We start from the raw sequence: 26,117 nt of genomic DNA on the forward strand, positions 1-26,117 counted from the left end.
TCCTAAGGGAGGGACGAGAGGCCGACATCCAGTTCGGAAGCTTCTGTGACTGACAGAATCATAGGAAGAAGGGCTGACAAGGACCCGGAGCAGGCAACCCAAAGGCAGCACCTCATCGGTGCCATAAGGCAGTGGCTACAGGTATTATTGTGCCCGGTTTACAAACGAGGAGACATTTCACAACCGAGGAAACTGAATCTGAGAAGGATGAAAGGATTTCCCTAAAGTCACATTGGCACAAAGTGGCAGGACCCTCAAATCCAGCATCCTTTTCACTGCTCGGTGCCACCTGCCCCATAGCCCAGCCACACTGGAATGGAAAAAGGAAGGTGACAGAGGCTGGATGACACCTGTCCACTCTCAGCTACTCAGGTCCTGCTCCACCCTCCAGGTATTACCCAAATGGAAATGATTCTTCAGCTGTACAAGCTCCACCTAAGGGTCTCTTATTCTGAGGCGATGGCAAGTGTCTTTGACTCCAAAGACCAAGAGAGCAAGCAGAGAAAAGGGTCAGCCTCCAAGTGGGAGAAGCCCATTGTGGCCTTCCTCCGGCCAGCCCCACTCACCTGGCTGAGGGCTCAGCAGGGGATGCGGGTGCATAGTCCCAGTCTGCCTCCTGTACTGCAATGTAATGAAACCACGCTTTGGGGTGCTTCTTGGCCACTGAGCGTGCCTGGAGGAAGGGAGAATCGCCAGCCTCGGGCAACAGGAACACCTCAGTGTCCTGCTCATAGTCATCATAGTAAATGCCTGACTCTTTCTCCATCTTGAGCTGGGGCTCCTCAGGACAGGTTTCCACATGGACATAGGCTTCCATGCCATCTGGGGGCCAAAAAGACAAATGAGGGCAGCTCTCCCAACAAACTACCCGGCTACTTTCTGACCTCCCCTTTGAGCAGATCCCAACTATCGAGGCTGCTCTTCCCATGGCCCTCACCTCTTTGACAGCCCAAATCTCAATCTTCTTCCCTGAGGGCAAGCACATCTGTGTGGGCTCTCCCTACCGGAGGCTTCCCGCTTCCCCGATCTAGTCCGAGGGGCTCCCCCTTCTCAGACCCCCCTTCTGTCTACAGGACCATAGAGTCTCAGCTGAGCCAGTTAAGGGCCTTGGGGTGAGGGTGGGGGGCAGCTAGAGTTCTTGAAGAAATGCTGTTTCCTTCCTGTCACACTATTAAAAAGAAACCTTATCCCTACAATTGCATGGCCAGCTTGGCAGAAGGAGGCCTTGGTTAATTATTTCTCAGTAACTTTTACCCCAGACGTTCTGGGGCAATAACTCAGCTGAGCAGAATCTCAGCGCCTGCTCCCACGTCGCCTTCTTCTCAAGAGGGGACACAGTCAAGAGATTTTGGTCTCGGCCCCACCCTCGGTCTTCCTTCATCGTCTTTGCCTTTGTTGACATTTACTGCACTTATTCCTACAGCAATATTTCCGCTGCCCGGGGATTCCCCAGCTCCACACTCAAAGCCCCAACATTTTCCCTCTTCCTTCCATAATGGGAACTAGCTAATGGACAGGCTGCAATATCCCACTTAGACCAGTAGATGTTGCCATTGACCAACATCTTCCAGGGATGGTTTCTGCGTGAGCTAGTGCATCATCTGCTCTTGTTCAGTCATTTTTCAGATATGTCTGACTCTCGGTGATTCCTTTGGGGGTTTTCTTGGCAGAGATACTGAAGTCTTTTGCCATTTCCTTCTCCGGCTCATTTTACAGATCAGGAACTGAGGCAAACAGGGTGCAGTGAATTGTACAGGGTCACAAAGCCAGTTAAGTGTTTGGGGCCAGATTAGAACCCCGGGAAGAGAAGTCTCCAGGCCTGGCACTCTCTCCCCTCCGCCACCCAGCTGCCCATAGTACATCTAGCACCTTTAAAATGCAGGTGTGGCCTCCGAATCTCGATCATAATTCAGCTGTAACTAGCTCAGTCTGTCTCATGGCTCCCTCTTTTTAAGGAAGAGACCAAGAGATCAGGAAAACAAGAGGGGAAAGATTGAAAATTTCAAATCTGGGAATACATAGAATTACTTCTTGCCTGTCGCCTGTCTTTAAAAGGAAGCCCTGCTCATTTGCAATTGTTCACAAACTGGTAGCTTTTCTTCTTGGAGGGTTAGGATGATTGCGTTTATTTGGGGCTCTGCTGAAGGAGGAATAGAGGCTCGTAGCTGAGCTGAGAGAAGGAAGCAGCTAATCTGGGAATGAAATAGACACTTAGCCGCAAATTCAGTTGGTCACAGCCGGGGATGACAAGCTGAAGGGGACCAGAGAACTTCCACCATGCTCTTCTCTCATTAGAAAGGCTTTGAGCCTTTCCCCAACTGATTAAAAAAAGTGTTAAGTGTCTGAGATCACATTGGAACTCAGGGCCTCCTGACTGCAGGGCTGGTGCTCTAGCCACTGCACCATCTAACTGCCCCACAAACCTCAGCTTTTTAGTGACTCTACTATTGTACAATTCTCTTTGGGGATCTCAGCAGGGGACCCTAAGATGTTACCATGTTGGTGGCAAACATCAGGAAGTGGCCAAAAAATGAATTATGCTCAGAGGACTATAAAATCATGTACATCCTTTGACCTAACAATACCACTACTAGGCATGAATCCCAAAAGATTTTGGGGTTTTTTTTCTTTTTTAATTGTTTTTTGCAAAAGAGATTTTTAAAAAAAGAGAAAAGGACTTGTATGTACAAAAATATTTAGAGCGGCTCTTTTCTCACAGCAAAGACTTGGAAATTGAAGGGATGCCCATCAATTGGGGATCAGCTAAATAAATTGGGGCACGTGGTTATGATCGAACATTATGTTCTATGGGAAAAGACGAGCAGGATGATTGCAGAAAAACCTGGAGATCCAAGTTTAAAAAAAAATGTAAAAAATTGTTTTACATGGAACTGGGAAAAATAAAGATGTTCAATGGTGGGAAGGCTTCAGGGGATGAGCAATAATAGGAAGAGTTCCACTCTGAGAGGTTCTAGGCCATTGGGAAAGTCTCTTGTCTATAGCGTGTTGGACGCCTATTTCCAAAGGCGACCTCTGAATGTTGGGAACTGCCCACCGACCATCAGGCAGCAGTGGGTAAAAGCTGATGGCTGGAAGACTGGCTCCCCGAGGTCCTGAACTGCCTTCAGAGAACTCCAGTTGCTGGGATTAGGAGGATCTCAAGGTTCTCTGCCCTTGGCCAAGCTCATCTGAAAGACTGGGTTCAGCTCTAGGGACCACATATTAAAAACGCTTGCTAAGCTAGAGAGGGTCCAGAGGAGGGCGGCCGAGATGCAGAAAAGTCTCCACTGCCTGTACTAGGGACTGGTCCGACTTAGCCAGGAAGAAGGGAAAAGTAAGGTGCATCTCAAGGTCTGTCACGGAGGAGAGGAACCATTCTCGCTCTTTCTGGTCCCAAAGGACAGAATCGAGAGCAAGGGATGGAAGGGGTGAAGGAACAACTTTAAAGGGCTGGCAAAAGGAAAGAAATATTCTCACACCCGAGACTTATTCTTACACTCAATATTCTAACACTCAATGGGAACAGAATGTCAGGGAAGTGGGGTGGTCCTCAACTCTGGAGGTGACCAGCACTGCTCACTTTGCTAGAGTAGCGGTTGGGCTAGATTATAAAGGGGCTAAGGCCCCCTCCCACTGGGAGAATCTGTGACTCTATTCACTTCCCACCTCTACCCATCTCACATCTCTACCACTCCTGCCTCAGTCTACCTACACACCCCAACCTATATCTCCATACATGCAATATCTTCAGCCTCTATTTCCACCCCTCAACAATTTTTTTTTTTGCTGAGGCAATTGGGCTGAGTGACTTGCCCAGGGTCACACAGCCAGGAAGTGTTAAGTGTCTGAGACCAGATTTGGACTCAGGTCCTCCTGACTTCGGGGCCGGTGCTCTATCCACTGCACCACCTGGCTGCCCCAGAAACCTCAACTCTTTAGTGACTCTTCTGTTGTACAATTCTCTTTGGGGATCTCAGCAGGGGACCCTAAGATGTTACCATGTTGGTGAGAGGAGATCTGGCAAAACATCAGGAAGTGGCCAGTGTCCATATGCAGTGTCTGGGCGGTGAGGAATGTGGCGGGCGAGATCTCCAGAGAGGTAAGGCGGTGATTTCTCACAAGGAACGTATGGCTTTCCAGAAAAATCGAGTGGACTTCGGGAGCGGTGCCCATCCCAATCACGTGCCAATGGACCGCCTTCCCGTGACATACTAACAGATCTGCACAGGAAAATCCTAATCATTATTGAGCAAAATAATGATGACCAAGAAATAACATAAGAGTAGAACAAATAAAAATAATGAAAATGACATTTTTTCCTCAGTTGATCAGCCAGTTAACAAACATTTCGGAACCTCATCCTCTGTGCCAAGCACTGGGGTTTGAAGCCAAAGGTGGAACGGTCTTTAACTTCAAAGACCCTCCATTCAGAAGAAATGCTATACATACATATCAGTATATTAGAAGACATATACTAAGCAGACTCCTCTTCCTCCAGCCTTCTCCTTCCTTACCCCCTTCCCTTCTTCCCCTACCCCTTTTCTCTCTTCTTCACTTCCCTTCCTCTCCCCCTCCCCTTTCCTCCTCCTCCTCTTCCCCTTCCCCCTCTCCTCCTCTTCCTTCCTCACTCCCCTTTCTCCTCTTCTTACTCCCTTCTCCTTTTTCCCCTTCTCTCTTCCTCTTGCTCCCCCTTTCTCTTCCCTTCCTTTCACCATTTAGCCCATCCCAGATTGGCCCAGATCCTGGGCTCTTGTCTCAAGTCTGTTTCTAAGTCAAGGTCAGAGACCATCACAGTAAGAAATTACATTTTATGGAGGAGCCGGTCCTGTCTGAGGAACTCACAAAGAAACCTAGACATGGTTCCCAGCTTCCGAAACTCACAGTCTAGGGGGTGTATTCAAATTGTACAATCTCAATAGACTTGGGATAAAAAATACCATCCACATCCAGAAAAAGAACTGTGGAGATTGAATACAGATCAAAACATACAATTTTCACTTTTTTTCTTTTATCTCATGATTTTTTCCCTTTTGCTCTGATTTTATTTTCACAAGAAGAGTAATACAAAAATATGTTTAACATGACTGTAACACGTACAGCCCATACCAGATTGCTTGCTGTCTTGGAGAGGGAAGAGGGAAGGGAAGGAGGGAGAAAAAATTTGGAACTCAAAATCTTACAGAAATGAATGTTGAAAATTAACTATCCATGTAACTGGAAAAATAAAATAGTATTAAGTGCAAAAGAACAACAAATTGTGGCTTATTCTAGTCCCCCTGACACCCCCCCCACACACACACACACACTACTCAGTACAGTAAGTATGCAGCCAGCATAAGGCACCAGTAACAGAAGCAGGATTACAAAGAATAAGGAGGTCATGTACAAACTGTCCCAGTGATCAAAGGAGCAATTTCCATTTTACATCATATGTTAATCAGAATCCATCTCCCTGTAGCATGTGCTGAAGCAGGACCATCATCTAGGCGCTGCTGTTGGGGCCCATGAGCCATTCATCTCAGTTAAATTTCAGGCATCCATCTACTCCCAGAGAGAGAGGCCTGTGGGAACTGAGCGTGGACCACAACAAAGCATTTTCACTCTTTCTGTTGTGTGCTTGCATTTTGGGGCTTTTTTCTCATTTTTTTCCTTTTTGATCTGATTTGTCTTGTGCAGCAAGACGATCGTATGGATACGTATACATATATGGGATTTAACATATATTTTTACATGTTTAACATATATTGGATTACTCGCAGTCTATGGAGACGAGATGGGGGAAGGAAGGGAAAAATTTGGAACTCAAGGTTTTGCAAGAGTCAGGGTTGAAAAATGACCCATGCAGATGTTTTGTAAACAAAAAGCTTTAATAAATAAATAAATACATTTCAGGCAGCAAGAGAAAGAGTAGTAGATCATTAAATAGTGCTGAGCATTTTAAGATGATGTGGATGGACATGCTTGTTTTTAAAGTGTTCCTGATGGAAACTGAGCCTACCATTCTGGAGGGCAATTTGAAACTATGCCCTAGTGGCTATCGAACTGTGCATAGCCTTTGATCCAGCAGTGTCTCTACTGGGTCTGTATCCCCATCATAAAAGAGGGAAAAGAACCTACATGTGCAAAAATAATATGCTATTAAAATAAAATTTTAAAAATAGATAAGAGGAGGAAAAGCTAGATGGTGCGGTGGCTAGAGCACCAGCCCTGAAGTCAGGAGGACCTGAGTTCAAATGTGACCTCAGATACTTAACACTTCCTAGCTGTGTGACCCAGGGCAAGTCACTTAACCCCAATTGCCTCAGCAAATAAGAAAAAAATAGATGAGGAGAAAAGAAAAATAAAGTTTTACTGACAACTTTAAAATAATCTGAATATATTAATCAACTAACCTCAAGGTGGCACAAGTAAAAATCTATTTCCCCCCCCAAAAAAATATAAAAAGGAGACCTCAAATTCCTGTCCCCCAATCTTCTTCCCCCTGTATTGGGTCCCTGGGGCCAAAGCGCTCCCAACTCTAATCCATAGTCAGGTGATCGCTATTTTCTGCCTCTCCTCCTTCCCATTCATGTCCCCAAGAGGACTGCCTGCCTTCCCCATCCTACCCTGTGTCCCTAAGCTCTAAAGTGGGACTCCCTGCTGTTTCCCTCTGCCAGTCATGGTCTTTTCGGATAAGTATCCAATAGTATTTTATTTTTCCAAATACATGTAAGAAGAGTTTTCAATTTTCACTTTTGTAAGACTGTGCTCCAAATTTTTCTCCCTCCCTTCTTTATCTCCCTTCTCTCCAAGACATCAAACAATCCGATATGGGTTAAACATAAACGATCCTTTGAAACATATTTCCCTATTTGTTATGTTGTACAAGAAAAATCAGATCAAAAGGGGAAAAAGCATGAGAAAGAAAAGAACAAAACAAAATACAAAGTAAAAATACTCTGCTTTGTTCCACATTCAGTCTCCAGCTCTGGATGAGCATGGCATTCATTTTCCACACCAAACTATTGAAACTACCTTGAATCATCTCCTTGCTGAGGATGGCCAGGTCCATCAGAATTGATCATCATCTAGTATTGTTGTTGAAGAAGATAATGATCTCCTGGCCCTGCTCACTTCCCTCAGCATCAGTTCCTGTAAGTCTCTCCAGGCCTCTCTGTATTATCCCACTGGTCATTTCTTACAGAACAATAATATTCCATAACTGCATATACCAGAACTTATTCTCCAACTGAAGGGCACCCACTCACTTTCCAGTTTCTGACCACTACAAACATTTTTGCATATGTGGGCCCCTTTTGCTCTTTTATGATCTCTGGGATACAGAATCTGGTGAGTATTCAAAGACCCAGGCATACCTGCCCCCACTTCAAAATTTCATAAAGGAGGCATCTCTCCTACAATCTAGAGAACCATGGGTCAGGGTCACAGAAGGCCACAGGAGGGTTCTGTGATTGAGATTGGATCAAATTCAGCTTTAGCACCTCTGTCCTCTCACCTTTCCTTGATGTGTTCCCTCCCTTTCTCCCTCCCTCTCTCCTTCCTTCCTGCCTGACTGCCTTCCTTTCTTCCCTCCCTCTCTCCATTCTTTCCTTCCTTTCTTTCCTCCTTTTCCCCTTTCTTTCTTTATTCTTTTCTTCCCTCTCTTTATTCCTTCCTACTTTCCTTCCATCCCTCCTTTCCTTTGCCCCTCCCTTCCTTTCTTCCTTCCCTCCTTCTCTCCTTTTTCCTTTCTCCCTCCCTCTTTCTTTTCTTCCTTCCCTCCTCTCCCTTTTTCCTTTCTCCCTCCCTCTTTCTTTCCTTCTTCCTTTCTTCCTTCCTTCCCTCCTTTCTTCCTTTTTTTCTCTCCTCCTTCCTTCCTAAGATGGATTAAGCATTTATGATAAACCCCACTGAGCTCTGTGCTAAGCAGGGAAGCCCAAGCTGCAGCACATTTAGCCTCACTCCCTGTTGGTTCACTGTCCTGAGCCACAGAAAGGGAGAGCTCCCTTCCTTGCCCGCCCCCCTCCAGAAGCATTGGCCCACATCAGAAGTTGAAACTTGAGTCTGAGTTCCGGGCATTTGGGGGAGATGCTATTCGGAGGAAAGGGGATCAAAGATGGTACAGGGGGCTGGGTGAGAAAGGAGAGTGCCTGGGTAAGTGGGTCCCGGGCCAGCTGGGGACCTCAGGAGCAGAACAGAGCTTGGGCCAGTTCTGCTTTGGGCAGCAGCTCAGGGATTGTCCCCAAGACCCCAAGAAGCCAGCACTAGGAATGGGCTGAGCCAAGAGGACAGCAGGTACTGGCAGCCACAGGCTTAGTTTACCACAGAGCTAAAGGGAAAAGTGACTAGGGTGGGGATTTCCCCTCTCAGTACCCCCCACCCGTGTGTGTGTGTCTGTCTCTCTATTTCTCTCTGTCTCAGTCTCTCTGTCTCTTTGTTTGTCTGTCTCTCTGTCTCTGTTTTTGTCTCTACTCTCTATCTTCCCTCTCTCTGTCTCTGTCTCTGTCTCAATCTCTCTGCCTCTCTATCAACTCAAGCTACCCTACACAGAACTCTTTCTCTTTTCTGCTAAACCTGCAAACTCCTCCCTTATTTCTATGTAGAGTATAATCCCCCTCTCAACCACCCACATGCACAACCTGGGACATCCTTCTGACTCTCCTCTCTCCCTCCCTCCTCTCTCATCTCTCCAATTGGTTGCCAAGTCTGGTGACTTTTTCCTCCTCTGCATTTCCCACGTCCACCCCCTTCTCTCAGGGTCCTTAGCCACTACCCTCCTCACGCATTTCCTGGACCACTCCAATGTCCTCCTTAACTGGTCTTCCTGCCTCCTGCCTCTCTCTCCCTTCCAGATCACCCATCCAGGTCTCCCCGAGTCACTCAAATTCTGACCCTGTTGCTTCCCTGCTCAAGTGACTGAGCATTCACAAAGGGACTTTGAGCTGGCCTGCCTGCCATTTTCCCCTTTAATGATCGACATGCCGGTCCGGTTGTCTGCTTGCAGCCCATCTCCTCTCTGTCCTTTGCGCTGACTGCAGACGTCTAAAACGTACTTCCTCCACACCGGTGCTTCTTCCACTTCCCAGCTTTCTTCAGGAATCAATTCCTGTCCATGCAGTTCCAGAGAAAGAACAAATGGACTTGGAATGCCCATGGAAGCAGGGTCTTTCATTTGTGATTTGGAGATTGAGGTCTGGGTTTTCCTTTATACCATGGCTAATGATGGAAAGGTTCTGCATGACTGCAGCATGTAGAACCTTCTCAAGAAGGTACAAGAGAAGGGAGGGAGACAGAATTTGGAATGCAAAACTTAAAAAAAAAGGATGTTAAAATTTTTGTTTACATGTAATTGGGAAAATAAAAGGAAATAAAAATTAAATGTAAAAAAAAAAAGAATCAATTCATGTGCCAAGCGCCTCTTACAGAAAGCCTTCCTTGATTTCCCATGATTGCTAGTGCTCGCTTTCTCGTCTGATTGTGTTTCTGTACTTCTCTGGTTACATTCGTATCTACTACCAGAAGAGAAGCTTGTGGAGGGCCAACATTGGGCTGTTTTGTCTTTGTGCCCCCCGTGCTGAGCAACAAATGATAATATGGAATAAGCGTTATTCCTCATGCGCTTATTCGTTGGCTTAGCCAGGAATGACCTCTTAGAGTTTGTGGGAAGGTTCTCACCTACCTGGTAAAGACCCGTTCACATAGCCATTGATAGTGTGCACTTTAGGGTACAATTTTTTGGACTCGTCCATCTGAGCCTGTGTCTCGGTCTCCTCTGGTTCTGAATGCCAACTTTTCCCTGGGGATCGAGGTGGTAGAAAAGAAACTGCTCAGTAGGTTGCCTTATCCCAGAAGCATGATTTCTCCCAGCAATGCCAAATCCCGGGAACACAGTTCAAAAGCACTGCCTCAAAAGGAAAGCCTTTTCATTCCCACCCGGAAGGAACAAACCCCACTCCACCTCCAGCCAAGTCTGGAGTCTTTGCAGGACCACTCGGGCCATCAATCCACCGACAGGGTCCCCCTTCCTACAGCCCTGGAGGGGGTGGAAGTTCCCTTAGCCACTCCTTGAGTTAGAAGTTTTCAAGGGGGATAGCATCAATCTGGTCAGTGGTACCTTATGGAGATTTCCCCCCTCACTTTCTCCCCATCTCTAAGCACCTTCTTAAGTCCCTTACAACCAGTTCTTGTCTTTTCAACAATTTAATGACCATGTTTGTATTTTGGCCCCGTCCAAATTTTTTTTATCTATAAGTTTCCCTCTCTCCTTAAAGAGGTGACTCAAAGAATGACTCTCCATGCTCCAGATTTGGGGGGAATAATGAATCTTCTGAAGGAAAGGAAAGCAGGACTTTAAAGGGGAAAGGAGAGATCTGAGCTTGGAAAGAGGAAACTTGACTCTTGGCAGGAAGTCAGAGAGCAGAACTGTGTTTCCCAAAGAAGAAAGGAGAAGAACAAGAAGAGCTAGACATTTGCAAATTGAAAACAGATGGAAGGGTCCCGCTAAAGAAGAGGAAGCTGGTAGGGGGAATCAGATGCTGGTTTTCCAAGGCCTGATTGAGTACAGACTCTGAAGCCATTGGGGCAAAGCTTATTTAGGGGCAAAGAAGAAGCAAAGTACAGTGGAGGGTGGTGAGGGGTCAGTGTTTCCCAAAGGCGCAGAAGTAGCTCTTTGTCAATGTGATAGGGATGACAGAAGAGCCTCCTGTAGCTGAAAGGCAACAGAGAGCCTCCCAAGACAAATCCCATATCTCCTCCCCATTTGGGGTGATCCAAATGGGTACTGCAGGAGGAGTCTAAGAGACACTCCCTAAGCCTTCCACTGAAGACCTTGGGGGTCGGTCACAAGGTACTCTTGTATACCATCTGGAGCAATAGCTATTGAAGAGAAAAGTGTATTTGAGAAGTGAACTGCTGGCAACAATTTCTGAGAAAGGGAGTTGAACCTCTGAACCCTGCTCTAAAATCTAGGGACAACAGATTCCTAGCTGATACAGCTTTTTTTCTTTAGATTTCTGTTGTTCAAAAATAGAAGCAAGAGAATGCTCAACACAACATCGGGGCTGTTCCAGCAGAGAACGGATGCCCATGGGTCATGGATGTGGTAGAGAAGATTCTTGGTCAAGCCAGGATTGGGCTGGATGGCTTTGAGGATTCTGGCAGCTCAGGGAACCTGGGATCTGGATCCCTTCTAGCTTAGAATGACTCTGAGTGACCAGTTCCAATGCCTCTAATCCTTGGGGGGGGGCCTTCTTGACGCCATTCCCTACTGGATTGTCTGCCCCACTTGGTATTTGGTGTTTTCCAATGGCAAGTCTTGAGCGATATTCTCAGGTAGAGCAAGCTCTCGACAGTTGCTCAAGGGAATATCTTCTCACCTTCATCAAAAACAGCAAAGAGCAGCACAAACTCTTGCAAGTGCTGTGTTCCAGCCAGACTTCCTAAAAGAAAAGAAAAGAAAAGAAAAGGGAGGTTAAAGAGGGCCACACAAAAGTCTCCCATCAAAGGAAGCTTCCTCCTGCTCTTAGTCTTATGGAAAGGGGGGTGGGGACTGAAGTACCTATGTTGAAGACATTCATTTCTTGTTACTTTACACATTACCCAGACACGGCAACTGGCTGAAAATAAAGGGCACCACAGGTGGGCCAAGGCAAGGACATTTCTTGGCAAGCCCTAAGCCCAAGAAGGTGCCAAAGCCCAAACGTAGGCATGGATGGAATCATGGGTAGCACTGGGGGCAACAGAGCACATCTTCCAATAAAGGAGTTTTCTCTGCTTGGCAAAGGATGAGGAGGAGAAGGTGGAGAAAGGAAAGGTCTCTCCTTCTCCTGCTTGAGGTCTCAGTCTGTTCCTCTCATTCTCATGGGAACCAACCCAGGGAATGGGAATTTAGAGCAAGAGACTTCAGACTGTGATCAGCCATTGAGGTTCTGGTACTTAACCTATCTGGGCTTCAGTGACTTCCTCTGTCAAAGGAAGAATGAAAACTAGATGCCCCTTGAGTCCCTTCAGTGAGAGTTTCTTCTGTGGTCTTGCTGGGCTACCTTTCCCTGCCCATCACCCATCTGCATCATCTACCCTTCCCTCCTTCCCAAGTACCTTCTTTACAGACCAGCAGAGGCCCAATTAAGCCTGTATTCAGGTCCTTCACTGTGTCCACATGAGAAAGATAGGAATAGGTGAGACATGGCGGGTCATGGTCCATGGGGCTGTTCTCCTTCAGGACTTGCCACACGTACGTGTAGTTGGCACCCGGGGCGACTTCATCATCTTGCTTTTCCATGTAAGTGGTCTGGTCGTTGTATCTGGCCCCTAGAGGCAGAAGGAAGGGAATGGCCAGATTCAGGGCAAGCAGAACCCAGATCCTCCCGGGTGCCAAGCACAGGAAGGCAAGAGCAACGCGGCCATACTGGGTAACGAAGGGCCACCCGGCGAGTGGGGAAGAGACTGAGAGCAATGGGTCAGAACCCAGCACTGGCTGGGAAAACCCCATTATGATGGCTCATGCCAGACCAAGGGCGGCAACGGGTCTCACGTGGGAGACTTGTTCCTGGCTGGGGCTTGGATTTCTCTGAAATGGACAAAAGATTGGCCCCTCCTCAGCCCTGGGTCGGGGGGCCTAGGGCTTATAGGAGAATGTTGCTTAAACTAGATTAAGGTAAGTGTTTTACGAAGTGCTTGCTCAACTGTGTTCAGACAGAATGCTTGCCTAACTATGGCAGCCATCCTGGGAGCCCCCCATTTCCCCCCTTGTACGTGGAAAGTCGAGTCACTGTAACGCAAGACTGAACAAGACTGCTTATAAGCCTGTCTCCACTTCTGTTGGGGACGGAACTCTACCAAGAGGTACCCGGCCTAAACTAACACTCTCTAGATTACAAACACCTTGGCTGTCCTTGAATGTTGTTGCCTGGGCTATCTCGTCTCCAGTATCTGCTGACCCCAGGGCCAAGGAGGTTCAGCACCCCTACAGATGAACCCGGACTTCTGCAGCCCATGCCCTTCTTCCAGCCCCTGCTTCAGTTCAGACTTCCTGATACTGCCTCCCATCAGCCTCCCTTTGCTGCCCGGATCAGTCCTTCTCTCCTCTTTCTCCTCCTTCAGACTTGACACTTCTCTCCCCTCTCCGCCACATCCTCCCCTTCTCTTTTCCCTCTCTTAAGGTTAACTTCCTCTTGCAATTCATTTCCTTATGTCCCCAAGCTGCTGGTCATCCCCCACTTCATGCCTCTGCCACCACCTGCACCTTCGACCCTTTCCTTCCTCACCTCTTGCAGATCAGCCCTCCTCCCTCTCCTGCACCTTGACTCCCCTCCCACACTATGTTTCAGCCCTTTCGCTTTGCCCTTTCCTAAACCCTCTTCCCATTTATGCTGCCCACCTCTCCCTGCTCATCCCCTTGTCTCCTTGCTCTCATGTACCCACCTTTTCTTTCTTTTTTTAAACTTTTTTTTTATTTAATAGCCTTTTATTTACAGGTTATATGCATGGGTAACTTTACAGCATTGACAATTGCCAAACCTCTTGTTCCAATTTTTCCTCTCCTTCCCCCCCACCCCCTCCCCCAGATGGCAGGATGACCAGTAGATGTTAAATATATTAAAATATAAATTAGATACACAATAAGTATACATGACCAAAACGTTATTTTGCTGTACAAAAAGAATCAGACTCTGAAATATTGGACAATTAGCCTGTGAAGGAAATCAAAAATGCAGGTGGGCATAAATAGAGGGATTGGGAATTCAATGTAATGGTTTTTAGTCATCTCCCAGAGTTCTTTTTCTGGGCATAGCTGGTTCAGTTCATTACTGCTCCATTGGAAATGATTTGGTTGATCTCGTTGCTGAGGATGGCCTGGTCCATCAGAACTGGTCATCATCTAGTATTGTTGTTGAAGTATAGAATGATCTCCTGGTCCTGCTCATTTCACTCAGCATCAGTTCGGTACCCACCTTTTCTCCTCTCACTCCTGTGTGCATCCCCTTCCCTTGTCCTTCCGTTCCCTCCCAAGCTGTCCCACAAGTAAGACCCTCCATCTCTGGACCCCAACTGTGGCTATGGGCCATGCTTGGAGTTCTCTCTCTTTTCCACTGACCTCCCTGGCTTCCTTCAATCCCAAGCTTCTTCCACTCTGTCCTCTGTCTCCTATGGTCCAATCCCTTCTCATCTCTTGTCCTCAATATCTTTTTGCTACCCTGCAGGGTCTGGTGATCTTTGCCATCCTTCCTCCATCCTCAGGCTTCTATTATTCATTTATTTTTTATTTAACTGTGCCTAATTTCTGTGACAGGAAAAACAATGGCAAGTTCCTTCCCTCAAGGTCTTTGCATTCTGCTTAGAAGGCATCCGGTGGGAGGATAGAACTCCACATCTGCTAATAAATACAATTAAAAGGAGGGAGCATCGGAGCAAAGTCTTGATGCAGACATTCTTGGAGTAGGGGAGATCTGAGTTCAAATCCTACCTCAAGCAAGTCACTTCACTGCTGTTTACCTCAATTTCCTCCTCTGTAAAATGAGAATGATAATCATAGCATTGACATGGTTGTTGTATGGATCAATATTGCTAGTAATAATAACTCTGTGTGTGTGTGTGTGTGTGTGTGTGTGTGTGTGTGTGTGTATAAAGCATTTTGTAAACCTTCACTCCCTACACCGATGCTAGGTGACAAGCTAGCCAGTGGACAAATGACTCCAGGTAATCTGGATGGGAGCAAGCCCTTTGACCCTCCCTTGTTCTGGGGCTTTCGGGAAAGGCCCTCCCCTGTCAGGGCTCCAGTTTCCATAAATATAAAGTAAGGAGTTGGCTTTGGATGACTTCTCCTGTTCCTTCCAAGCTGTCAAGTTAGGATACAATCGTCAGGGAAAGCTTTATAAAGAGATCATTGAACATTATTGAATAAGAACTGGGAGCAGTATAAATGAGGAGGGAAGGGAGCCTCAGGTCTGGGGAAAGGGGGAAGAGGGTGCAAGAGAAGCTGGGCTGGAGAAATGTACAGAAGGGAGAAATGAAATGTCGAGCTGAGAGAAGAGCTAGTTGTCCAGTTGGGCTGGAATATGGAGCACGTGAGATGAGCAATGTGAAATGTGTCTGAGATGCCAGACTCAAGTCCCTGTCTTATTTTAGAGGTAACAGGGAGTCCTTGAGCAGGGCGGGGGTCACATCATGAGAAATGATTCTTAGATTGTTAGTTGTATGGATCATAGATTAAAGAAGGGAAAGAATGGAAGGAAACTATTGCAATTATCCGGGAGAAGCCTAAATTAAGAGGAGACCTAGGAATGCAGAGAAGGGGAGAAATATATAGATATATGGCATCCAAGTGGATATGTGGCAAGTTTAGGGCTAAATATATAATTTAAGAAGTCATCTGAATAGAGATGATCATTGAACCCATGGGAGTTGATGAGAAGGAAGAGAAGGGAACAGAAAGAAAAGGAAGAAGGGAGAGAAGAAAAGAAAATAGGAGAGGAGAGTGAGGGTAAAGGAGAGAAAAAAAGAAGGGTGAAGGAAAGAGCTTGGAGGACAACCCTGGCATCCAGCCAGGTAGGAGAAGACTCTAGTGAGAGCAATCTCATGGAAGCTAAGGGACGAGAAAATATCCAGAAAAGAAGTGGAGATTTTGAAAAAGGTGGAAACAGAGAAGAGACTAAGGGACTGAGCAGCTAGTTAGGAGACCATGGATGATCTTGAAGAGAAAAGTATCCGTAGGTAGCCCTGTATAGGCAGCACAGTCAGAAGCCAGAATTCATGGGACTGAGAAATCAGATCTCTGGGAGTCTGGCAGTGAATTAAGGACAGATCTAACTCAAGGGGATGACAGGATCAAGCAAGAGTATTGGTTATTGCTTTCAGAATACAGAAACACTAAGCATCTGTGTTGATGGAAGAAGCTTTCAGAGAAGAGAGGTTGATCATGACAGAGAATCAACAATGGAGCAAGCTTCCAGAGGAGGTAAGAGGGCACAAGTAGAGCCTGGAATAAAGGAAAAAGATGGGTGAAGATGTATTGAGATTTAAAGATGGAGGTGGGGGAAGAGAACTCACAGGGGTTTATTTTGCTTTTCTCAGTAAAATAGGAAGTAAGGTCCTCTACTAAGGGTTTTGAGGTAAGAAGACATTGAAGACTTGAGAAAGGGGGAGAAATTTTAGAACAGCCATGGTGGGAATCCTGATTAATCAAGGAAGAAGGAAAACTTGCCAAGATGGTAGAGTAAAGGCCCCCCGAGCTCCCTCAAACCTCTGTATATACCTTTAAATCATGACTCAAAACTAACTCTAGAGCAGCAGAACCCACAAAAGATAGAGAGGTTTGAAACAATTTTCCAGCCTAAGACAACTTAGAAAGTCAGCAGGAAAAGTGTGCTGCACCAGGGTGCGCCTGAATCAGTAATATCAGACGTGGTTTCCAGAGCTCTCGGCCCACAGAAGGTAAGAGGGTTGGACGATGAATTGGAAGATTTATAGGGGTCCCTTCTCTGGCACCAGTGGCAAGACTCTGTTCCATTGCCTATACTTGGATGTGGGTCAAAGTCCTGGGTCTTAGTCCCACTCTAAGGGGGAGCACTAGCAGAGCCTAGCTTGTGGCTATACAGAAGGGACAATGATCACAGTTCCAGGTTTGAAAAGAAGGCTTGTGGGTGCTCCCAAACCAGTGCACAGTACATGAGAGTAGTAAACATACCTTTCTTACTTACAGGTCTCCAGAATTACCTCTGAAAACAGCTGCACAAAAAACCTGAAGCTTGGGACAGTGCTCCTTCCACTTGGGAAGCAGAGTCTTACTTTAGCATAGAGTTAAAAGTAAAAAAAATGGGCTGGAAAATAAGCAAACCACAGAAAAAAATTCTGACCCCAGAAAGTTATTATGATATAAGGAAGATCAAAATACACACTTAGAAGAAGACAACAGAGTCAAATTCCTGCATCCAAAACCTCAAAGAAAAAATATGAATTGGTCTCAGGTCACAGAAGAGCTCAAAAAGGATTTTTAAAATCAAGCAATATGTAACCCAAGGAAATCATAACAAAAAGGAAAAGGACCCACCTGTGCAAAAACTTTTGTACCAGCTGTTTTTGTGGTAGCAAAGTACTGGAAAATGAGTAGATGCCCATTCACTGGGGAATGGCTGAACAAGTTGTGGTATATGAAAATAATGGAATACTCTTGTTCTATAAAAAGTTATGTTCTATAGATAAGTTCTATAAAAAGGCTGATTTTAGAAAGGCAGAAAACTTTTACATGAACTGTTGCTGAACAAGCAGAAGCAGGAAAAAATCGTACACAACAACACCAAGGTTGTGCCATGATCAAGTTGGTTCTTCTCAGTGATTCAGTGATCCAAAGTAATCCCAATAGACTTTGCACAGAAAATGCCATCTGCATCCAGAAAAAGAACTATGGAAATTGAGTGTAACCTGAAACATGCTATGTTCACTTCTTTTTTCTATTTTTTCCCCTTTTGTTCTGATTTTTCTCTCCCAACATGATTCATAAAGCAGTATGTATTAAAAATAAATAAAAAACAATTCAAAAAAATCAAGCAAGAGGGGTAGAGGAAAAATTGGGAATAAAAGTGAAAGTGAAACTAGAAAATGAGGAAAAGAGTCAACAGCTTAGTAAAGGAGGCACCAAAAATTCTGAAGAAAATAGCAATTTGGTGGTTTTTCTTAGGTAACAACACATCAACCTCCCTGCTGCCATAGGAGATGAAGAAAGCGCTCCTCCAGGCTCTTATCTTTATTCTAGCTGGAGGACAGGGAGTGGGGGCAGCCCAGCTTTTGCAATCAGGACTCACAAGCTTTCCCCGTAGCTCAATCTCTGCAAGTCCCTAGCCTCCTTCTACAAGTTGTTTGTTGCTCTTATTTGTTACTGTTTTGTGACTCCGGGGATCATCCCCACCATTAATTGTTGCAGTAAACTGCCCATTTGTTTGCTTAATGTTCTTTTGGGCAGTGGATAGAGCATCAATGTTGCAGTTGGGAAGATGGGAGTTTAAAACTTCTATCTCCATTGATTACTAGCTGGGGGGCTCTAGGCAAGTCACTCACCCCCTATTTACCTCAGTTCCTCATCTATTAAACGAGGACAGAAGAAGAAAATAGCAGAGCCCCCCAGTATCTTTACCTAGAAAACCCTCAAACTTTTGTCCCTGGGGCCATGTAGAATCTGACATGACTGAACAAGTACACCCACGTTCTGTCACCAGGTCTCAAGGCAACAGGTGGGGGAATCTCCCCCAATGCCAAAGTCCTCTTCCTCGCCTAATTTAGGCTGATGGGGTCTTCTGCACTTCCGTGCAGACACATCAATGGCCTTTTCTCCAAATCTTTGAGAAGCCCTGCCTGGAAATGGCTAAACTCATTCAGAGTGCTGGCCCAGAGGACCTCAGTTCTGGCTGTTCCATAAGGACAGGATAAGCTCAAAGATTTCTTCCTGAAAGCAATAAACTGGGAAAACATTTTTGCAGGCAAAGGTTCCAATAAAGGCCTCATTTCCCAAATATATAGAGAATTGACTCTAATTTGTAAAAAATCAAGCCATTCTCCAATTGATAAATGGTCAAAGGAGATGAACAGACAATTCTCAGATGAAGAAATTGAAACTATTTCTAGCCATATGAAAAGATGCTCCAAGTCATTATTAATCAGAGAAATGCAAATTAAGACAACTCTGAGATACCACTACACACCTGTCAGATTGGCTAAGATGACAGGAAAAAATAATGATGATTGTTGGAGGGGATGTGGGAAAACTGGGACACTGATACATTGTTGGTGGAGTTGTGAACACATCCAGCCATTCTGGAGAGCAGTTTGGAACTATGCTCAAAAAGTTATCAAACTGTGCATACCCTTTGATCCAGCAGTGTTACTACTCTTTGTAGTGGCCAGAAACTGGAAACTGAATGGATGCCCATCAGTGGGAGAATGGCTGAATAAATTGTGGTATATGAATATTATGGAATATGATTGTTCTGTAAGAAATGACCAGCAGGAGGATTTCAGAGAGGCCTGGAGAGATTTACACGAACTGATGCTGAGTGAAATGAGCAGGGCCAGGAGATCATTATATACTTCATCAACAATACTGTATGATGACCAGTTCTGATGGACCTGGCCATCCGCAGCAAGGAGATCAACCAAATCATTTCCAATGGAGCAGTAATGAACTGAGCCAGCTATGCCCAGGGAAAGAACTCTGGGAGATGACTATGAACCACTAGGTAGAATTCCCAATCCCTCTATTTTTGTCCACCTGCATTTTGGATTTCCTTCACAGGCTAATTTTAGTACACTATTTCACAGTCCGATTCTTTTTGTACAGCAAAATAATGGTTTGGACATGTAATTTCTCAATATTAGTGAGCTTAGGGGTGAAAGGGACAAAACAGAAGGAAGTTCTCACCCGTGAATGGCAATAACTCCATTGTTTTATTTGTTCTGGGTTCTAGATTGCATGTGATCCATATGTACCCATACAAGGTAGAGATGAAAGCATAATTCCAAGTTAGATTTTCAGAGTGCTGAAATCTAGATCTAGATTTAGAGCTAGGATCTAGGATCTAGAGCTAGGAGAGACCCCTCAGAGGCCCTCTAGTCCAACTCTCACCTCCAGAGGAAACTGAGACCCAAGTTGGGAAGGGATCAAAGTCACCCAGAGAGCAAGCATCAGAAGTGTGATCTCTATCTGTATTCAGTATTAACAGCCTCACCCAAACTTCACAAATATGTCTGAAGTGAATTCCACCGAAGACCAATCTGGGTACCCTGGCAAGCTCCTAAAGGTCCCATGAAGCACACTTCTCGGCCACTTTGGGGCTACCCCCTGTTCTGGGAGAGTCCATACCTCCAAGCACCACTTACGTCAGACATGGAGAAAAATAAAGACAATGCTCCATGATCATCAGTGTCTCCAGTATCTTCCCCAGCCCACCCAGTCAGAGCTCAAAGCCAGCGGTAGCAAGAAGCCTGCCTGCCTCACTTACCCTCAGAGGCCTTCCAGAAGGATATCCCAACAGCATGGAGGCTAACTGGATGGGAAGCCATGTTCTTGAGTGTAACAACCACCGTGTCGTGTACTTCTGCCCGAATGATGGGACCCAGGAGACCTGAAAGAGGGAGATGCTGATTGCCACCCACCTCTCGAGGAGTTGCCCTAAAAAAGCAAGTGACCTTCGAGGCGATGAGGGTTCAAAAAGCGCCCAACTGAAAAAGACATTTTCCAAAGAAAATTCTGAAATGAAGGCCAAATGCACAGGAAGCAGTGCTGCTAGGCTTCCATGTGTTGGCTGTGCTATAAGCTTTGTCTCAAGTTTGGGATGGTGAATGTAAATATTAATTTTTTTTTACTTTATATTTGATTATATGATAGAAGTTTTTATTTGTCATTTCATTCTTCTTACAACTTTTGGCTAATATTACTCTTACCTGACCAAAATCAGTCCCATGAGACGTGAAAATTTACTTTTAGGGGAAGAATTGCAGCAGAAATTCCTGACTCCCTGGAGACGTGTAAATCCTCCTCCTCAGTTCACTGATTTGTTTCTTTAATAATAATTTGTTTCTTTAATTGCATCTAAGGACAATTTTTAACCTTCAAATTTTTAAATACAATGTTGACTTCCAAATTTTCTTAGTCCGTTTTCATTTCCCCTCCCTAAGATGATAATAAGCAAGTTGATATAAGTTATACAAATGCAGATATGTAAAACCTGTTTCCATATTAGTTATGTGGAAGAACAAACTGTTTGCAAAAAATATCAGTTTGCAAAAGGAAAAAACCCACCCCAAAAAAGTGAAAATAGTATACTTCAATCTCAATCAGCTTATTTGTAAATCCTTTAAAAGTAGCGTAATCTGAAACCTGACTCAGTTTCCATATAGTGTGTTTGACCAGGTCTGTTTCTTTAGGGGATGTATGCAGTTATGACTCCTTTCAATTTGACCACCTTTCACGACATTGAAGGAAGCAGGGGATTATGGATCTTTGTTCCCTTTAACTTTTCTGGCTAAGAGGAACATAACAGAATTGCAATATATCAAAAATTATTTCTTTGTCCCCCTGACATAATTTTGTCTCCAAAAAATCTTGCCTGTCAGGATCCTCATGCTTGAGTATAATCGGAAAACCTAGGTTTAGTAAGTCTATTTCTGCACTGTGGCAGCAGCCACCCATACCTGATTTCAGAGAGGGGCCCACTCTCCCATAGTATGGAAGGCTGCTGAATCTATCTGGGACTCCCTTCAAAACTAAAAGTAGACTTTGATGTCAAAGCAGAGCTCAAAGAGGAGCTGCTCAGCCACTTGCTTTGCCCCCGTCGCATCATTTGTGTCATCCTATGAAACAATGTCACCCAACCATTGGTTTTGTTTCCTCCTGGAGAGAGAGAAGGGTTTGGGAAGAAAGCTCCCCCTATGCTGCCAACAGGGTTACATCTTGTGTGTCTCGGTCAGTGTCTCTGGCAGAAGACTAGCTACGAGTTCATGAAGTAGACTGGGTTCTCTCTAGGTTCCGAGGCCAAACCAAGGAGTCAGAGGTCATGTAGTCACATATGTACCTGGACTTGAATGGAGAGTCTGTCTGAGTTTATGACCTGGAAATCTTCAGTAGAACCCAGGCAAAATTGAAATGTTTGCTTTTGCCCTGCTCCTCTACATACATATCCTTTAGAATTTGGAGGCACCATCACAAAAAGGAGTAGAGCAAGCTCTGTGCATTAATTCCCAGCTAATTCCTTTAGCCACTCCCAAAAGAGCACTTGGAAGAAGCAACATGGGGCAAATGCAAGGTCGCCAGGGTCAATTCTAATCCCATTGGGGCCGGGGGGGGGGGGGGGTCTAAGCACACTAGGAAAATGTGCCTGGAGCTCTTTTTTGTGGTGGCCAAGAATTGGAAAATGATAGATCCCTATCAATTGGGGAGTGGCTAAATTAGTTATGGTATATGAAAATAACGGAATTCTATTGTTCTAAAAAATTATGAACAGACTGATTTTAGAAAGGCCAGAAAAATTTTACATGAACTGGTGCTGAACAAGCAGAACCAGGAAAAATTGAACACCGCAACAGCAAGACTGTGCAATGACCAACTGTGACAGAACTGGTTCTTCTCTGTGCCTCAGCAAATCCCAATAAACTCTAAATGAAAATGCCATCTGCATCCAGAGAGAACTAAGGAGATTGAATGTAAATCAACACATGCTATGTTCACTTTGTTTGTTTGTTTTTCTTCTCATGGTTTTCCTTTTTGTTCTGATTTTTCTCTCCCAACATGATTCATAAAGAAATGTGTTTTTAAAAAATGAATGGATATGTGTAACCAAAAAAAAAAAAGGTTTTTTACATGAAATTGGGGAAAATAATTTTTTTAACTGTGCCTGGGATTCCACTGACAAACATTTATTAAATCCCTACTGTGTGCAAGGCAGACCTTGTACTGAAGGCAAAGCGCTACTGTAATCTCAGACCGACATATATCCAGCACAAGGAGATGGCATAGCAGGTGCTCTTTATTTTGTGCCACTCGGTTTGCCTCTGGGATACCGGGTCCAGTTCTGGAAGGTGCCCTTTAAATAGGACCACTGAAAAGTGCTCATCTACAGGCACGCCTCTTGGCTGGTGAATGGTCTAAAAACGACATCATGCAAAAGACTGATTGCAATCTAGGAGGCCTTGGGGAGGCAGCAATCTCTCATAGCCACCACTAGATCCAGGAAGAAGCCAAAGACTTCTAGCCCTTTTGGGAGTTAAAGGAGACCACACTCTGGCCAGGACTAGCAATGGGCATAGAACTGGCTAGGAAGGAGAACAGACCAAGGAAAGACTGAGCTTGAGCCCTGCCACTGACATACACTGGCTCTTGGGCACCGGGACTCGAGATGGTCATGGTCATTGTTCCAACCAACTCTCTACCACTTAAATTTTCAGAGAAGGTGCTGAGCCATCCTGGAGAGGGACTTCCCTCACTTGAGAGCGTGGTCCCTTGGCCAGTAAAGGCCCAGGTCAGGTTCCTGTCCAATTTCACGTGTTTCCCTCCAAGGCTTACTCATGGGCAACTCTGGCAGGTCCCAGTGATTGTGGGATATGTTGGAAAGCTTTCTGGATTCAGTCAAAGACTTTGAACCAGGCTCTGCTGCTTGCTCTCCATGGGACTAAGCAAATCCTTTCCCGTCCCTGGGGCTACTCCATCTGTAAAATAAGGATTCAGACTAGCGGCTGTCTAAATCTCCTTTCAGTCTTTGGACAGGCTTGGCATCCCGGCCCAGCCATACCGTGTGCCTGCTTCCTAAGGACTAATCTAGCTATGTCGAGAAAAGCTTATCACTCAAAACCTGACCAATCCATAGGTCACGTTCTTAGCACCTCAACTCATGCTGGCTAGCTGGGAAGGCAGGGAAAGGGCCACACTCTATACTAAGGAAGAGATTAAGGGGGAGGCCATACAAGTGGAAGTTTGGAAGATCTTCCAAACCCTGAAGTATTATCATTACCCATCCATGGTGCTCTGGGCTTGGTTTGGAGAAAGCGGCTATCTGTGTATTCTACAAACACAGCCTTTTTATAGAGAGTGGAGCCATCAGATGCAAATGAGTCGGCGACTCTTGGAGGAAATCTGTACAAAGAAAGAAAAAGGTAGATTCAGTTTTGGAGAGCCCTGAAAAAGGGGATCCTGTGCAGCACTCACAAACTATTGCCGTTGGGAAGGCACCCCAAAAGGGTGGGATTGTCACAAGGTGTCTCAAAAGAATTTGCAGTCTTGAACCCATATCTAAGTCAAGGGCAAAGTGTATTTGTAATTGTAACACCATCGAAGGGGGCTCAAGTCCACAGATTTTAGGAAGGAACCTGGAGCAAGGAGACAAATTTATCCACTTCATGCCCTTGATAAGCTATTTATGGGTTATAGGTAGAACCAGGGAGTGGTCTCAAGAATTAATTTGGTTATCTCTGACCAACAGAGTAATGTTTGTAGGACTATTCTAAGGCCAGAAGACTTGAAATTATTGACAAACATATTGTTAGAACAACAGTCTCAGGATCACTAACATATCTTCTCTAAAGCCTAAGGGAAGAAACATGATTATATTCCTAAATCAGAAGACTTTTCTAATCATTTACAGAACAATAGCATTATTAGATCAGAGGGCCTCAGGATCACAGATTCCAAAGCAGAAGATTCAGAATCACTGACAGATTGTTACAACAGGAGCCCCCTAAGGTCAGGGGACCTTAAAATAATTGCTCTTTCTCCTAGAAGATAGATTACATCAAAACCACCAAAATTTTCTGAGCCCACCAACTCTCTGGCAGTATCCCTTGCAAAACTGTGTGTTCCAATTTCCTCCCTTCCTCCCCTAGATGGCAAGTAAACCAATAGATGTTAAACATAGTAAAAAATATATGTTAAATCCAATATAGGCATACATATTTATACAATTATTGTGACACACAAGAAAAATCAAATCAAAAAGGAAAAAAATGAGAAAGAAAATAAAACACAAGCAAACAACAATAGAAAGAGTGAGAGTGCTATGCTGTGATCCACCCTCAGTTCCCACAGTAGTCCTCTCTCTGGGTGTAGATGGCTCTCTTCATCACAAGATGATTGGAACTGGCCTGATTGTTGAAAAGAGCCATATCCATCAGAACTGATCATCCTATAATCTTCTTGTTGCCGTGTACAATGATCTCCTGGTTCTCCTCATTTCACTCAGCATCAGTTTGTGTCAGTCTCTCCAGGCCTCTCTGAAATCCTCCTTCTGGTCATTTCTTACCAAACAATAATATTCCATAACATTCCTATACTATAATTTATTCAGCCATTCTCCAATTGATGGGCATCCATTCAGTTTCCAGTTTCTGGCCACTACAAAGAGGGCTGCCACAAACATTTTGGCACATACAGGTCCCTTTCCCTTTTTTAGTATCTCCTTGGGGTATAAGCCCAGTAGTAGCACTGCTGGATCAAAGGGTATGCACAGTTTGATAACTTTTTGGACATAGTTCCAAATCCTTCTCCAGAATGGTTAGATCCATTCACAAGTGAATACATATTTTCAAAATGCCTACTATGTGGCACAGACAACTGTGCTAAGAGCTTTACAAATATGATCTCATTTTATCTTCACAAGAATACTGTGGGGTTGGCGCTATCATTATCCGCATAACCAGTTAAAGAAACTGAGGCAGACAAAGCTTCAGTGACTTGCCAGTGTTAACACGAGTGTTACACACTTGCCAGCTAATGTCTAAGGCCTGAGTCCAGGCCTGGTACTCTATCTACTGCATTACCTCACTGCCTCTGAGTAAAAACATGCTCAGAATGAAAGTTGCCCATGAAGAAGTGACTTCCCTATTAACCTGTGAACCCTCTGGTCACAATTTATGGTCCACATGATCCCCAAAGTGAAAAGTTTCTTTTCTTTTCTCTATAGTAATGCTCCAGTTAAGTCTCTATCCATAGGCAGTAGGAAGGCAATAGCTAGGTCTGCTGGCTTGGCCAATTGTTAGAGGGGTGAAGAGAGAAGAGGAACAGGGAAAGGGAAGAGTTGAGAATGACTCAAGGAACGATAGGACCCCCACTAGGACCCCAGTAACATGTGAAGGAAGTTAGGGTATAAGCAGGGAGACAGTTGAGTATAGGTTTGGAAACGAGGATTGACATACTAATGAGATATTCAGGTGGACATGTCCAGCAAGAATTGGTTGACAATCCAGTCATTAATGAGGTGGTATCGGCTTGGAGGAAAGTCTCTAGGGGAGCATCCTAGGAGTCGAGCCTTCTGTGGTCTATGTTGTTCAATATTTGCTATCGGGGCTACGTTATCATGTTATCAATGAAAGTATCTATGGCATAGCAAGAAGGAAGGGCTAACACACCAAGTAACAGAGTCAGGATCCCCAAATATATTCACAGACTAATGATTTGCTGAATCTAGGAAGATTAGTAGAAATAAAGGGAAAATAATCTGGAAAAGTTGTATGATATAATAAGTAGGATGCTTGTTGAACACAAAATTAGGACACCCTGGCTTCAAAAAAAACTAAGACCTTGGCAACAGGCCTTATCCCTTCCTGGCAAAGACAGGGAGAAGAAATGGGAGCAGTGTCAGATTGTCTATTCTTGGGCTCAAAGA

The 26,117-nt window shown here is 44.9% G+C and overlaps 1 protein-coding gene across 1 annotated transcript in view; it reads right to left on the minus strand.

The window, feature by feature from the left end:
• LOC100916248 (coagulation factor VIII) overlaps positions 1 to 26,117 on the minus strand; it is a 122,482-nt gene that overhangs the window by 78,375 nt on the left and 17,990 nt on the right. The window contains exons 2-8 of the mRNA XM_031944727.1: positions 23,472 to 23,593; positions 19,968 to 20,090; positions 12,076 to 12,288; positions 11,355 to 11,417; positions 9,659 to 9,775; positions 3,999 to 4,220; positions 567 to 822 (exon numbers count right to left, since the gene is read on the minus strand). Of these exons, the coding sequence (XP_031800587.1) occupies positions 567 to 822; positions 3,999 to 4,220; positions 9,659 to 9,775; positions 11,355 to 11,417; positions 12,076 to 12,288; positions 19,968 to 20,090; positions 23,472 to 23,593 (1,116 nt within the window). The remainder of the gene's footprint in view (positions 1 to 566; positions 823 to 3,998; positions 4,221 to 9,658; positions 9,776 to 11,354; positions 11,418 to 12,075; positions 12,289 to 19,967; positions 20,091 to 23,471; positions 23,594 to 26,117) is intronic.

This window comes from Sarcophilus harrisii, chromosome X (genome assembly GCF_902635505.1).
Source record: "Sarcophilus harrisii chromosome X, mSarHar1.11, whole genome shotgun sequence".
NCBI lineage: Eukaryota > Metazoa > Chordata > Mammalia > Dasyuromorphia > Dasyuridae > Sarcophilus > Sarcophilus harrisii.